Source organism: Diabrotica virgifera, chromosome 10 (genome assembly GCF_917563875.1).
Source record: "Diabrotica virgifera virgifera chromosome 10, PGI_DIABVI_V3a".
Taxonomy (NCBI): Eukaryota; Metazoa; Arthropoda; class Insecta; order Coleoptera; family Chrysomelidae; genus Diabrotica; species Diabrotica virgifera.
Window position 1 is genome coordinate 103,321,654 of NC_065452.1, and position 17,591 is coordinate 103,339,244.

The window sequence follows — 17,591 nt, forward strand, 5'->3', positions numbered from 1 at the left end:
TCTTGGATATTCAGCCAACATTACTTTAAAATTTTCAAGTGAATAATGTATATAATATGTATTTGTTGTATCGATAGTTTTGCTTGTAAGATGTTTATTTCGTATCTCATGCACTCTGATATTCGTAATTTACTTCTTAGTTCTATTATGTATTGTTTATTTAATTCGATATTTCTTTTTTTGTAAGATTTTAATGATACGGTGAAACAGTAAATTTTTCCAATAAATCTGGGTGAATTAGTTTTCTTTTTTGGTTATATAGTGTAACAACCTAGACACCTTTTTTTCCAGAAGTAATGATATTTTATTTCAATATTTCCATCGTCACTACGATGAGAGTCGTAGGTAATCATTTAATTTTAGAAAATATTTATCCTGAATAAGATTCAAATTTACATGTCTATCAAGTTTGTTTTGTTTAGGCAAGCAGGCACTAATTCGTAAAATTATTTTTCCTTAACTTGATTTAATTCCAAAGCATAAACATTCACTGATATACTATTTACTATTTCAAACTTCGAGTTATGACTTATTGGAGCTTCCAAGTCCTCGGTTTTCAAAACAGTATATGGATATGACGATGTAAGTTCTTTATTTATTTTATTTTAGCTGGATCTTCTTCTTCAAGTGCCATCTCCGCGACGGAGGTCGGCAATCATCATAGCTATTCGGACCTTGGAGACAGCTGCTCTGAAAAGTTCGTTTGATGTACATCCGTACCATTCTCTCAGGTTGCGCAGCCACGATATTCTGCGTCTCCCTATGCTTCTTTTTCCTTGAATCTTTCCCTGCATAATGAGTTGGAGCAAGTTGTATCTCTTTCCACGTGTAATATGTCCGAGATATTCCAATTTTCTGGTTTTAATTGTATTTAAGACTTCCATTTCTTTGTTCATCTTTCTCAGAACCTCTTTGTTTGTGACGTGTTCTGTCCATGATATTTTTAGAATTCTTCTATATACCCACATCTCGAATGATTCCAGTTTTTTCATTGATGCAGCATTCAAGGTCCAAGCTTCCATTCCGTAAAACAGAGTCGAGAAAACGTAGCACCTAGCCAACCTTATTCTTAGCTCTAACCTTAGATCTCTTGTGCAGAGCACTTTTCTCATTTTGTTAAGCTGGATAAAGAGAGCTAATAATCATCTAATAAAAGCAATTTTGATCATCATTTTTGATATTTATGTACCAAATTATGTACAGTTTTTTAGACGTTGTCAACACTGCTTTAAAATATTTCGGCAAATAATGGTGTAATTGTAGAAATACATTTGAAACTAGCCAATATGAAGGAGATTGGTTGGTAGCGTTTTTTGAAAGCATAATATCTTAAGGAGTTACTTATTGCATTTATAAATTAACTCGATGATGGGTAAGTAAAAATTGGGTAATATGTATTGAAAATGTGACAGTATACCTACAACAAAAGACACGATATCTTAAAATTTTTTGAAATAATAAATATGAATACTAATATCCTATTTCAAGCTGGATGAGAAGCTAGAAGATAGAACTAGAAATTTTAATTCATGTTTAGACGAAATAGTCAAGATTTTTGAATTTGGTGTGCCTCTTGTATGGCTTTTCCAATGCTTGAATTTTGTATCTTATACATACCGTATTATTTTCTTCCATATACAAATGTATCACAATATGAAAGTTCTAATCTGATTCTGATTCTAATTCTAATTTTTCCATAAGTGAATTAGAAACCTGTTTAAAATGCAATTAAAATACTGTACTTATAGAATGATTAAGAAAATTTCCGATTGTAGTAATGGCGTTAGTGCAAATAAAGAATTATATCGACACACACCTTAAGTTTCCAGATGGTTGGTAAGAATATATTTAGTTCGAATTATTTTAAAACCGTCCAAAGATCCTTCGAAACCTAGTTCGAATTATTTTAAAACCGTCCAAAGATCCTTCGAAACCAGAATCATACCAGGGTAAATTCTTAGAGTCATGCGTACTAAAAACATTCGAAAGAATGATTAAGTCATAATTAATAATGACATTATTTTCTACCTACGTATCGTGTATTTTTCGTGTTTTTTTTTTGTATCTTTCGTAAAACAATAAGGAGCGCAAGAAAATTTATTATTTATTATTTTTATTGTGAATAAGCCACATTTTTACTTTAAAATTAGTTTATTTTGACCTATCGATTTCCCTTTCGGAGATCATTCTCATAGTACAAATGTATTTGATTTTTTTGATTGGATCAATAGAAGTTCGATTTTTTGCTTATTATTAACTTGTGTATACCCATAATAAGTAATTTTCTCAATCGGATTACTCTAATTATACTAAAAGACTTTTGCTTTGAAAATTTGCGACCTATTTCTATTAGATATCTTCCTTTTAGATATATTTTTTGTCTTTGTCATTTATATTGCACTAAGTCGAAGTTCTTTTTCATATCGATGAATTCAATTTGTTTTATGCATGGGATTTTATTTGAGATCACATTTAAAACGTACTTTATAACAAAAATTTGTATTCTCCAACTGATTAGAACTCTAAATCTGGTTTGAAAATAATATGAGAAATATCGGTGGTTTGGACTTAGCGAAAGAATTTATCTGATATGTATTGTAGGTATTATCGATATAATGATAGATTTAGCAATTAGTGGCTTGCATATATTTATGCTTCATATACTGACATTTTGCACCTAGGGAGAGATAATGTAAATATTGAGAGTTGCATGGTAAAAATAAGAGGTTTACTAGTTTGGACATAATGAAAGAACGCCTGTGTATAATAGAGTACGAAAGATTTGGATGTTTCTCAGTAAAAACGAAAATAATAAAGCCCTTTTGACATGCTGATGTATTTGATTTTTATGTCTGACTAGAACTCTAAATCTGGTTTGCATACAGAGTGAGTTTTATGTATGGAAACACTCAATTATCTCGGAAACGGCTTGCAAGATTTTTATAGATTTTGATGGGTATTAATTTTCTGAGGCGGTCTATATTATAGTGACAATTACATTGTTGTCAGATTTTCCGTTTTTCTGGAAATCCAATTCCGTATTTCTAATAGGACAAGAAGTCGTTATTTGAGTTTTGAAGTCCTAAAGAAATACTGATTATTTTTCATGTTATTTTCCCTACAACTAAATGCCATAATTTCGAAGTTATTGCTACATTTATTAAAAAAATTTAAACAAATTATAAAAACCAATAGTGTACAAAAGTATACAACACGATAGTATACGAAAAGTTTGGATGTTTCTTAATAGAAACGAAAATACTAAAACCCTTTTGACATGCTGATGTATTTGATTTTTATGCTTGACTAGAACTCTAAATCTGGTTTGAAAATAATGTGAGAAATATCGGTGGTTTGGACTTAGCGAAAGAATTTATCTGATATGTATTTTAGGTATTAGCGATATAATGATAGATTTAGCAATTGGTGGTTTGCATATATTTGTATTCCATTTTGATACACTGATATTTTCTAGGAAGAAATAATGTAAATATTGAGAGTTGCGTGTTAAAAATAAGAGGTTTACTAGTTTGGACATATAGAAAGAACGCCCGTGTATAATATTTTACGAAAGATTTGGATGTTTCTCAGTAGAAAAGAAAATACTAAAGCCTTTTTGACATGCTGATGTATTTGATTTTTATGCCATTGTATTTTATTGGTTGAGGTACTGTAAGTTACGATTGGACGGAAAATACGTATCTAAGACCCTTTTGACATGATGTATTTTATTTTTCTGTCACTGAACTCTATTGGTTAAATCGTATCATTTGAGAATTCGTATGTCCCTATTGCACCAAGAGGACCGAAGATACAGAACTCCTTTTTAACATTCTGCTCTATTTGATTTTTCTGTGTCTGGTGGTTAAATCATTTGTATCTAATGTCTTTATGGCATGATGTTATGTTTATTTTTTCTATATTATTCAATTTGTTAAATCACATGATACCTCGCATATCTCTCAGAGAGGGATGGATTGGACATATCAAAATACTGCTTCTATTATATCTTATACGTTATCAGGGGCATTAGTTACGTATTTTCAGGATACAGCCAAAAGGGCATTAGTTATATCTTCTGTTTTATTGGTCCAATCGTGACGTAAAAGTCGGGCCTCCACCACAAAACGAGACAAAAATGAGCAGAATGGACCTTAAATTTTTTTTTAATTTCCCCCAGCATCTGGGGAAAAATTGATTTTCTATCTAACTCTAATACACAGACTCTTATGGGAGGCGCTGTTGCTAGATGTTGCGAAATGCCCAGTTTGTCAGTAGATCTAGGAAATTTTTTTGTGCGCCCATACCGTTGGGCACTACATACCTACAACTTTTATTGTCTATGCCTCTCTACGTTACGCCATTTAGGCATGTCTACAACTTTTATTGTCCACGTCTCTCCTTACGTCTATGCCTCTCTACGTTAATCCGTTTAGGTACTACATGCCTACAACTTTTATTGTCTATACCTCTCTTTTTACTTGTGTATATATAATTTTCTCAATCGAATTACTCTAAAAGACTTTTGCTTTGAAAATTTGCTATCTTTTTCTATTAAATATCTTCCTTCTAGATTTTTTTTGTCTTTGTCATTTATAATGCACTCAGTCGAAGTTCTTTTTCATATCGATGAATTCAATTTGTTTTATGTATGGGATTTTGAGATCACATTTAGAACGAATTATGGTAGATTCCTTCAACGTAATATCTGTATCAGGACAAATTGGAATAAAAATAGCGAGTTTAACTAAAAATACTGAAATGGAATAAAAATGGTGAATTGGAATAAAAATGGCGAATTGGTGGCACCAAATGTTATGGCCGTAGATAAAATATAGTATGCAGCTCGTAACGGTTAGTTTATGGATTAAATAACATATTCGATACTCCCCACACCTTTAACGTACCACAATCTCCAATCAGACCAATGCTAATGAGATGTCACCATCGCTTACACATAAATTATGTTACGGTCGTAGATAAAATATATGCCTCTCTACGTTAAGCCGTTTAGGTACTACATACCTACAACTTTTATTGTCTATGCCTCTCTTTTTACTTGTGTATATATAATTTTCTCAATCGAATTACTCTAAAAGACTTTTGCTTTGAAAAATTGCAATCTTTTTCTATTACATATCTTCCTTCTAGATTTTTTTTTGTCTTTGTCATTAGGTACTACATACCTACAACTTTTATTGTCTATGCCTCTCTTTTTACTTGTGTATATATAATTTTCTCAATCGAATTACTCTAAAAGACTTTTGCTTTGAAAATTTGCAATCTTTTTCTATTAAATATCTTCCTTCTAGATTTTTTTTGTCTTTGTCAACTCAGTCGAAGTTCTTTTTCATATCGATGAATATATTCGTTACTACCCACACCTTTAACGTACCACAATCTCCAATCAGACCAATGCTAACGAGATGTATAGCGCCAACTATCGGATAATAGCTGAATTATGGTAGATTTCTTCGACGTAATGTCAAGGAAAATTGGATAAAAATGGCGAATTTGAATAAAAATTGACTAAAAATGGCGTCATTCAGCGGCTAATAGGTAAACTATGGTAGATTTCTTCGACGTAATGTCAAGGAAAATTGGGTTAAAAATGGTGAATTTGAATAAAAATGGCGAATTTGAATAAAAATGCCGAATATGTTACGGTCGTAGATAAAATATAGTATACAACTCGTAATGCTTAGATTTCTGCACGTGATTGGTTTAAATAACATATTATGTTATGGTCGTAGATAAAATATAGTATATGCAACGTGCCCCTTTCCACCGATCCATTTGTACGTCACGATCCAACACACCCCTTTCCAATACCTCACACGTCGGACCAATAACAACGGAGATATGCTTTAGTGCCGTTTTAGCTATGCCGCCATCTTTGTTTTTATGTTAACGTATTCGTTAGCCCCTCCCCTTTCCTATGATACCTCACATGTCACGATCGGACCAATAACAACGGAGATATGCTTTAGTGCCGTTTTGGCTATGCCGCCATCTAAAAATACTGAAATGGAATAAAAATGGCGGATTGGTGTCATCTAGCGGAAAATAACTATGGTAGATTCCATTATGGAAGATTCCTTGTGACGTCAGCATCTATCTCACTCTTACTCATTGGAAAGGTACTTCTCTCTCTAACACATTGATTTCTATATCTTGGTAGCAGAACCGGCATTCCCCTTCTACTGACAGATCAGATTAAAATTTTTGGATATCAAAAAAAAATTGGTAAGGCAAATTTACGACGGCGCTGCCGTGATGTCCGGTGAATTGAATAGTCTCCAGGCAAAAGTTAAAACTATTGCATCACAAGCTTTATTTGCTCGCTGTCATGCGCAAAGAATAAATATAGTTTTGCAGGATACGTGTAAAAAAAATTAAAGAATATCGTCTTTTCTTGCCATTTTAGCTCGCCTAAACGAACTACTGTTTTAGAACAATTTGTTTCGAAAAAAATGCAAACAGTTTGTCAGACGCGATGAAATTTTAAATCTCGGTTAGTTTTCACTGTAGCAGATTTCCGTGAACAGCTTTTGGAAGTTTTTTTATTTTATTATCGAAGGTGACGATTTTGAAAGCGGTGATATCTCGATCCGTGAAGCAATCGGTTTAAGAACTTTATTAAATGATTACTCTTTTAATATTCTTTTAAATATTTATAAGAAAGTGTTTGCCCAAACCCATTTGATATTCATTGTTGTTCAAAATCAGTTAATTGTCATTATTTATTCCAAAAATAAAATAAGAAAGCTGGTGCAAAATCTCAGAGATTTTCGTGATTATAGAAGTTTCCAATATATATGCAGTGACGTTTTGGATTCGCTTGATATTTTCGAACCACCCCAAAAAAGACAAAGGCATGATACATATCTCGAAAAACGAGTATATTTTTAAATTTTGGATACCTGCTATGTATTATGTAAATAGATACTCGTTTTTGGAATTTGGAATATTTGCAAATTTTTGGCCTCTTTGATAATTCAAAATTTAAAAGTTACCTTCGCCAAAAAAATTTCAATATATTTATTTACAAGTGACTTAAAAATTATGCTGATCCAAATATTTTTGGAAAGTGGGATAAGTTACAAATATGTTTAATTTTATATAGTAAGCACTGCAATTCACTACAACAAACTGTTCATAAATTCTCTTATTACCACTAACTTCTGCCTCAAATGAACGGGATTTCTCTTGCCTCAAAATAATCAAAACGTATTGTCGAAACACTATGACACAAGAGAGAATGTCAAGCAAACCAAACAAAAAAAAGCAAAAAAATCTCCTATGATGATTTAAGCCTTTTAATTAGATGGTATACCTATATGATTAGGAAAAAAAATCTTGCCGACCCTGTCTCTAAGGCCACGAGCCGCCACTGGTAAAATTTAGTATAGAAACAATATTATCACGGCGATATTGCTAAAGAATAAGGCTATTATATGTTAAAAAAATCATTTAAATCGGAAGAGACATTAAAAATTACCAATTTTTAAGGGGTGCGTTAATTTCTTGGAGAAGTGTATAATAATAAAAATAGTTGCAGAAACTAAAGCCAGCACTGTAAATTCTTCCAGCCACCAGACAATACATACATATAGGAAAGAACTTTTCATTCATATTAGCTCGTCGTAGCAGGGCAGAGTAAAAAGGAGACCACCACACAATACATTTCATTCAATGATTGCCGGTGCCGGTCGACGAAACAGTGCAACTATACTATAGCTTATACGAGTACCTGCACGTTGCACGAATAGGTACGTCCACGTTGAGTAATCGCTGAAGTGCCGCCGGTACGTAAAGGTAAACACCTGCCGGATATTTTCGAGTACCCAAAACTTTATTTTTCTAAGCCCAAACGAGAGCTTAGCCACCCACTCGAACTTCTTCTCTCACCGGCATTTATCATTTTTAGTTTTGTTTTGTATTCTTGATAAGACTCAAGACTGTGGTACTTGTTAGTTATTTAGTGGATGTTGTTAGTGTATGTCGAAGCAGTTATATTGTTTGGGGATGTTTAAGATGATTCTGCAAAGGACAATAAAGTTTTTGGTCTTTATGGCAATTTGTCAATGTAAGTACCTTTTGAAATATTTTATTTTTAAATAATATTTTGTTCAACAAAAATATAGATACAATTGTTACAGTTTATTTTGCAATATTATAAAAGCTTACGATTATTGTTTCATTGTATGAATAATTTATTATTTTAATCAACTTCATGTTACCTATATTTATTTTTTGAATTATTTTTATTTCTTTAGTGTTCAATAAACTTGAAATGTAATAGTTTCCCTTCATCATCAATACCTTTTTGGTTTTTCTAATTATTTATCTTATTTATTTTTCTTTTCCTTCTTTTCGTTTTAACAATTTGTTTCAGTACACGTTGATCTCGTTTTCTCTATCTATGTTTTTGCAATTATTTACTCTAATCAGATTAGTTTTGTATTGAAACTAGAATTACACCTGAATTTTTTTATTGGCCAGGTTGTCAAAAGTTTGTTTAACATTTTTTAAAATTTTAAATTTTGTCTAAAGCTTGTTAAGGTTTGATTGAGCTTATCAGAATCAAAATTTGATAAATCTTAAATTTTTCGTTTCACTTTTTTTACACAGTTTCAAAGTTCAAGTATCTATTAATCTACAGGCATAATGTTTCGGCTCAAAACCTTCTAAATACTCTTCAAATACCACTGAAATGTTAACATAGAATCAAACCATGCTATGTCCTTAGTTTTATGAACAATAAAATACGTCTTTTTCTTGTATATTTTGTATGTTTTGCTATCAAAATGGTTCAATACCTACTTTTAGTACATTAATTGCGCCTAAAAGCAGTTGAAAATGAGCAAAATCTGATAAAGCCAAACTAAAAGTACAAATTTCTGAAGATGTAAGGGGCATGAAGAAAAATGACTCTATGCCAAATTAGTCTGCCATTTATTGATGCCACTTTGATTAAGAAATGCCGGATACTTTTTGGGAAATTTACATTTTTAATGTTTTTTTAGTCTCCTGATAAATTTCAAAAAATGGATCTAGCAGGTTTTGATTCTATAGGCCCCAATTTATATACACTGCGGGGCAAAAAATTTAGGTCACTAGGGGAATTATACACGTTTGATGCCTTGAATTTCCTAAATCTGTTGTCTGATTTTAGTGATTTTTTTAGTATCTTATAGCTTTATTATTTAAGAATCTAAATGTATTAATATTGTTGCTAGACAGGTAAATGTCATTTTATACCGGGTGTAACAATCATTCTGTGTTTTTTCCTTAAAGTTCGGAACACTGTGTAGAATATTATAGCATAGATAAAATATTGAAATTAAAACCCAATTGTAGCCTTAGGCTTTCTTAACATTTTCTTCTTTGATCTATTTGCTTATGTTGGATAATAAAAAAGTTAGGTACTTTAACAACTAGCCATGTTCTTCATCAATACAGGGTGTTTCTAAATAAGTGCGACAAACTTTATGGGGTAATTCTGCATGAAAAATAATGACTGTTTGCTTTATAAAGATTTTTCCACAAATGCTTCATTTCCGAGATACGGGATCTTGAATTTTTTCTTATAAACTGACAGTTTATTTGTTGCTCTAAATCCGGTTGAAATATGCAAATGAAATTTGGTAGGTTTTAAGAGGTGGTTATTGCGCATTTTTTGACATACAAATAAGAATTTTATATTCACCATTGGCGTGCATACGGGTATAAATATTTTAGATACATCCCGTATGCACGCCAATGGTGAATATAAAATTCTTAATTGTATGTCAAAAAATGTTCAATAACTACCTCTTAAAACCCACCACATTTCAGTTGCATATCTCAACCGGTTTTAGAGCAACAAATAAACCGTGAGTTTGTAAGAAAAAATTCAACATCCCGTATCTTGGAAATGAAGCATTTGTGGACATATGTTTATAAAGCAAACGGTCATTATTTTTTCGTGCAGAATTACCCCTTTAAGTTTGTTGCACTTATTTAGAAACACCCTGTATTGATGAAGAACGTGGCTAGTTGTTAAAGTACCTAACTTTTTTATTATCCAACATAAGCAAATGGATCAAAGAAGAAAATGTTAAGAAAGCCAAAGGCTACAATTGGATTTTAATTTCAATATTTTATCTATGCTATAATATTCCACAGAATGTTCCGAACTTTCCCCGGTATAAAATCCTAACGCGCTTAGGACAAACTAGTTTGGCCTAAGCCAAACTAGTTTGTCCTGAAATCGGGTTTGGCCGGCAACATATATATTATAAATAGTGTCTTAAACCTTCATTTATTGTAAACGTATCTGATGTTGACTTATTACTAATTGCGACATTGTTCTCATTGTATATTTTTGTATCATTCTTAGTAGCTTGTTCATTCCTTTTTCTCTTTCCATAGTTTCTGTGTTGGTACTTTATCGAAGGCTTTTTAGAGGTCAAGAAATGCTACGTATATTTCCTTTTTCGCTTGCGTCGCTTTTTGGTTATCTGTTTTAAAATAAATATATGAGCCTGTATACTTCTCCCACTTCTAAATCCACTTTTTGCTTCCTCTAGTGTTTAGTGTGTGTTCTGGCATTATTCTTAATCGTTTGTTTATAATTTTTTAGAAGAGTTTCATACATGTACATAACAACGTCAATCATCGGTACTTATTACATTCTCTCATGTCTCCTTTTTTGGGTACTATTAGTGACAGTTTCCAATCTCCCGGGAACTTCAGGAGCTTTTCCATACTTCAACGTCTTTATTGCTTCTTCTAGTTGTTCCTCTTTTGTTGTGTTTCTGTGTTATCTTCCAATATATTATTTTGTTCCTCATTAATGTCGTCTTGATTTATAACTGTTACTATGTAGTTTGTTCTTTAAAGTGTTGTTTCCATCTTTTAACTATTTGATTTGTTTCTGTTATTAATTCTCCATTTTTATATTAGTTTCCTTCTTTAATTAATTCTTTTAATTCTTTTCCCTTCAGCTTCATTGGAATTTTTCTGTCACACAACACACCATTGGCTTCTTTCCACTTCATCCATCCATCCCTAATTTTACTGCATGCATCTCCATATATTTCTCCATTAGTGCCATTACTCTGTAATACCGTTCCTAGGTACTTAAAACTACTGCTTTTCATAATCATTTCACCATCCATATATGTCATTTTATTTGTAGTAACTCCATCTTTAAATGAACATGCCAAATACTCTGTGTTTGTCTTACTAAGTTTCAAACCTTTTTCCTCCAGATCTTGTCTTCACTGTTCCAGTTTTTGTTCTAAGTCTCTTCTATTTAGTTCTACTTCCTACTAACACTACATCATCAGCACCATGGAATATTACCCTGTAGTTTCGCTATTATTCGATCCAAAAGTAATGAGAGTAAATAAGAACTAAGCACCAAGCATTGGAGCATCCTACTTTCACATGAAATTTATCAGTCTCTCTCACACCTTCCCTAACACTAGTCGTTACTCCCTCATACATATCTCTTACAATATTTACATATTCACCAGGGGCTCCTTTTTTATTGAGTGCCCACCACAGAATCTCTCGAGGAACTCTATCACATACTTTCTCAAGATCAATGAATACCATATGAGCGTTTGTTTCTTTATTCCTGTATTTTTCCATCAATTTGCATCACCCGTTAAAGTGATGATACAAAAAAACCTCCAGAGAAAAGTGGACCTATTGCCACCTTGGTTTACAAGCGTGTGACATAAAAAGTACTACAGTTAATATAAATGTTTATAAGCTAAAAAGTCGGCCCTTTTTCAAACTGTTTTTAATAACAAATTTAATAAAAAGTTTTTTTAATCCTTTCTTAAAAACAAAGCTTCAGAAAATCTATTGCGATTTACGAAATACCTCTAGGGTTATTGAGTGGGTAAGGGAGCGTTCAAGTATTACGTAACGCAGTTTGGGGGGAGGGGGGTCTTGTAAAACGTTACGGTGCGTTACATGGGGGGAGGGGGGTTCGAACAGCGCGTTACGTAACATTGTTTTTTAACTTATGTAAATAAAAAAGACTACGGAATCAAAATCTCCCAACTTTGCAACTTTCGTTTATATTTTACAGAGAACCCCTAGATTGTATTATACTGCCCCTTATGATCCGCTCATGTTCCGGCCCTTCTACAACTACAATAGGACAATCTTTATCTATTCAAGTGAAAAATCTTCAAATTTGTCACCAGATCAAGAACAGTAACATATGTTTGCCATAATTGACATTTTTGGAGAACAAAAGCTGAAAAGATACAGTTACAGATGGGTTCAGACCAAAGAAATTTTAAGAGAGAGTCATAAATCGTTTCGTCTATTCTTTTTATGAAGTCCATATTTATTATGCAGTCTAGTTTTCTTTCTATACGTAATACAGAGAAACATATGTATTGCTCTTGTCAGTGTTGTTAAAGTGAATTAATTAATACTTTAATAATTAATTAAATGTCGTTTTTATCATTACCTCAAAAAGTCTAAAAAGTTTTTATTATTACCGCAAATGCGGTTAAATGATTTAAAAATGTCTTTAAATAAAAAGCATTAAATACAAAACCCACTATATTGATACTTAGTTTAGAAAATTGATAGATATTTAAAAAATAATACCCTTAAGGTGTGATTCCTGAATTATTAATTTCAGTTTTATGTGTTGTTATGTAGTCATGTTGTGACTGGCTGATTGACATAAAGTCCATGCCAATAAAAAAAAGTTTTATGTGAAATATCTTGACAAAATTTTACATAATTTCAAAATTTCACTTGCATTATTCATAATAGACCCTACATAATACACATTTTTGAGATGAGGTTGTTAAGCAGCCTCTAAAAACAAAACTATACAGGCTGTTTAATTAAAATTAAAGATAATGGACTATGCTAGACTTGAGTGAATCACGCTGTATATTCAAATTTATGTTTAAATAGTCCATAGTTGAATTTAAAAGTTGACGTATCCTAGCGTTTTTATAATTTTCTAAAATAATGACACATGACACAAGCAATTTTATTCCATAAGTGGTTTCCATACATTATAATTTTAAATGATCACCCTGTATTATTCATAAAGACCATGAAATCAGATTGTTAAGCAGCTTTTAAAAATATAAAACTATACAGGGTGTTCCATTAAAAATAAAGCTTATGGACTAGGGTAGGCTTGCGTGAATCACCCTGTACATTTAAATTTATGTTTAAAAAGCACACATTTTGATATACCTATAAAAATCTACGGGTCTCAGCGTTTTTAAAATTGTTTCAAACAAGGACAGAAATAATTTTATTCCATAAGCGCCTTCTTATAAATATATACAGGGTGATTCAGAAAAAGGTAACACGATCTCTAGGATAGGTGAAAAATTGAAAAATAATTGGGGTTTGCTTACTAATTCATTTTTGTAACGGCATGCTTTTTCACGATACCATTGCGTTGAAGAACAAAAAGTTTTACACATTTTTTTCACTATTTTTCCGAAACTACTGGCAACATCGTATATAATTCGTTATACAAAAATTTTTACTAAGCAAAATAAAATGTTGAAATAATAAATATGTTATTTTATTTTAAGCTTTTATTAAAAAAGATAAAATAGAAAAATACATGGGAAGACCAATAAAGGATGAAGCCAAAAATGTATCTAAGGATGGGGCCAAGTAGGGAAAAAATAAATGTAAAATTAGTACTAATAAAAGATTATTATTGTAAGTTTTGGACATATTTCATGTCATGGACATGAGGAGGCCTATGTTCAGCAGTGGACATGTGAGGCTGGATGATGATTGTAAGTTTTTATTATTACCTCAAATGAGATTAAAATAATAACAAAGTTCTTTTACCGAGTTTCCGGTACTTTTCGCAACCTAGTTTTCCATTTAGGTTCAAATGGTTACTTGGGTGTTACGTAACGTTTAGGTAGGGGGAGGGGGGGTACATAAAAACGTTACGGTGCGTTACATGGGGGGAGGGGGGGTCAAAAATCTTCAAAAATTGCGTTACGTAATACTTGAACGCTCCCTAAAAGTACAGTTGTTTAAATAATTGCTCTCCGGGATACACAAATTGAATAACTTATAACAAATGATAAAATATTTGGTCGATCTGGTTGAAATTTAGGATACCTTAATAACTCATTAACTGCCACAATTTTGAGTAGAACATTACATATCATTATGCAAAAAACAAAGTTATTAACATTATTTATAGATTTGTGCAAAAATAATGGTTATTTGCAATTATCTCGGCTAATCATTTATGTATTTTAATTTGAAAACTCTCACAATTAAAGTTTTTTTATGATATATGACTTTTATTTGAACCATTTTTCTATAAAATGTATCAGAAACGTTTTATAGGCCAAAAATATTATTTTCACTTTTTAAGATCATTAAAAAAAAACAAAACAAAATCAGTCGTACATCTTCACGAGTTTGTCATAAGCTACCCCTCATATACCTTTTAAAACCTAATCATGATAATATATCTTTTTCGTCCACATTCTCACTATTTTCAAATAATTTTTTTGAAAACGATTTCCAAAGTGGAAAACCGAACGTCAAACAACAAATATTACAAAATGTAATTTCCATTACAATCAATTGCGGCTTAATCCCATATAAATAAAATATTTAAATTAGTATAGTCTCAGTTATCTTTGTACTAATCATCACAAATAACTTATTATATTCTCATATAATTAGTATACAGTGATGAGTGCGCTAATAACCCGCAAAATAACGGAAAAGACGGAAACATAAAACTAGTAGAGGTGTGAAATTATCAATAGAAACCTATACATTAACATTATATTGATAGTTTCCCACCTTTAGACGTATAATCCGAGTCAAACTGTCACGGGAGAATTTTATAAAATATTATAAAATTCTCATGTCACAGTGGCACTTGTCAAACTTCTCCAATATGTCTGAAGGTGGGAAATTATCAATAAAATGTAAATTTATAGATTTTTATTGATAATTTCCCACCTCCATTAGTTTCATCTCTTTTTATTTCACAACGTATTATGTTTCCTTCTTTTGAGTTATTTTGTCGGTTATTAGCGCACTCATTACTGTATACATGTATAAATTATGTACAACTTGCCAAAATCTGAAAACTTTATATCTTGTTATATTGACATAATCTATTATTTTCAAATTATGGCTCTCTGTTTTGTTCTATTGTGCGTATTTAGAAGCCAAAGCCGTCTCTGTAATAAAAAGAATAGAAAGCATTCTGTAATACATGGTTAGAAAAACCACTAATTACTTAATTTAACAAATGGAAATGTTGCTCAACAGTTGTATTACAATTCATTCAAAGTAAGTGACTAGTTTTGTTTTGACTCGTTAAGTCTTACTAGGTACTCAATGCATCAATCAAAGCTGCAAGAATATTGTATTGTTTTTGCTTTCTAGTTAAGTATTTTCATTAGTATTTTATTAACAGAATACCAGTCACCTCTTTTCATTGCAACCTATCTTTAACCTTATCGAGTATATACCCATAAATTTCTTGATGGCTTCGTGTGTCCGACATTAATTACTTAAAACTACAACTTTGTAAAACCAAACGTACGAGGTTTATAGTCCAGAGAAATAAGGTTTTTGTCGGGACACTTAAGTCCTTAAGACACACAGAAATTTAGTGATTAACAAATAAGGATCAAAAATGGCAATATTTTCGTTTAAACCGCTACAGGTAAAAATAGGGTAATCAAATACCTTATTTATAATATTCCTCTTTTAGTAGATGAGCCAAGGTTTACAATGGCACTTTTTGAATTTTGGTCCGATCATTAATTTGTTGCTACGGAAATTGCAAAATAAAACTAAAATTTCGAAAATAAAAAAATTGCTATAACTTTTGCGAAAATGACCTTAAGACTTTCACATTGCACGAAAAGTTGAGTCAAACAGTCCATATAATTCACAAAAAATTTTGGGACGGTTTGTCAATTAGTTTAAATTTTATTCAATTTGTTTATCCCAAAGAGCTTTTTTTGGCAATGTTATTGTTCAGAAAATAATAATGATATAGCAATTCTGTGGAAACCACATAAAAGAAGAATAGTTATATTTTCAAAGTATTGAAAAAATCATTAAAAAGTCGTTGTTGTCACTCCGAAAACATTTTACCAAAGTATTATAGTCATTTTTGTCTTATAAAATAAATAATTTGAATAGCTTTGTTAATATTGATTGTAGAGTAAATCTACTTTGGAATTTAAAAAGCTGGTATTTCTACACAAATTTTCAAGAAAAAACTTTTTGCCTAGGTTAATTAGGGTCAAAGCTAGCCCCTTTTATTATTTAATTCACAGTTACTTCTATATTATACATAAAATTATCTTGTAACAGTTACCATACTACTCAAAACGGCTTGACCGATTTTTATGAAATTTTACACGTATATCCTGTAGGACTAAGAATAGGTTATAATCTATTTTTCATACCCATAAGTTATAAGGGTGGTTGCCCCCCTGACATTCTTTTTTATTTTTTGGACAAAATTGCCTACAATAATTTTATATGATGTAGAATTAAAAACACATATACAACATTTAATTTTCACTCTTCTATCACTAACCCCTATTTGTTAAAAATAGCCATCTATATATTTACATCTATAAAATTCTCCTGTCACAGTGTTAGTTGCCATACTCCTCCGAGACCGCTTGACCGATTTTTATGAAATTACATATGTATATTCGGAAGGTCTTAGAATCGGTCGTAATCAATTTTTCATATCCCTGAGTGATAAGGGCGGTTCCCCCTAACATTTTGTAATGTTAGGTGGGGATATGTGTACATACTTTATAAGACTACGAGTATATACAAATTAAAAAAATTATGATCAAAATCCATCAATAAGCTCCGGAGATATTAATCGCAGCATGTTTGAATAATCAGTTTCATTTTTTGAGTCCACGTATTTTAATAATTCCCCACCTTCGATCACGAATCGATTTCGTTAGGAGGTCATTTTTAAAGCTTTATTAACCACTCTGTTGAGGTTCGAAGTTTAATCAAACTTTTACACATAAACTATATACCTTTAACTTTAAAATGGCGCTAGTTAGGTTGCTTAATTGTTGTAAACGAAGTAGCCGTCAATTAAATAAAAAAAAGTGGCTAACTTTGACCGTAATTAACTTGGGCAAATTTTTTTTTTGAAAATTCGTGTAAAAATACCAGCTTTCCAAATCCCATTGTAGTTTTAGCCTAGAGTCAATATTAACAAAGTTATTTAAATTGTTTATAAGCCAAAAATGACTCTGCTTTTTTAAAATGTTTTCGAAGTGATAAAAATGACTTTTTAATGATTTTTTTAAATACGTTGAAAACATGACTATTTTCATGTGGTTTCCACAGAAATGCTATAAACAATAACATTGCGAAAAAAAGCTCTTTGTGATAAACAAATTGAATAAGATTTAAACTAATTGACAAATCGTCTTAAAATTTTTTGTGCATTATATGGACTATTTGACTCAACTTTTCATGCAATATGAAAGGCTTAAGGTCATTTTCGGAAAAGTTATAGCAAATTTTTATTTTCGAAATTTTAGTTTTATTTT

At 31.2% G+C, this 17,591-nt stretch overlaps 1 protein-coding gene across 1 annotated transcript in view; it reads left to right on the plus strand.

Annotated features, from left to right (window-relative positions):
- The first annotated feature begins 7,659 nt into the window (after nt 1–7,659).
- The window catches only part of LOC114335623 (uncharacterized), a 248,376-nt gene continuing 238,444 nt past the window's right edge, over nt 7,660–17,591 (plus strand). The window contains exon 1 of the mRNA XM_028285885.2: nt 7,660–8,089. Coding sequence (XP_028141686.1) covers nt 8,002–8,089 — 88 coding nt within the window. The 5' untranslated portion in view covers nt 7,660–8,001. The remainder of the gene's footprint in view (nt 8,090–17,591) is intronic.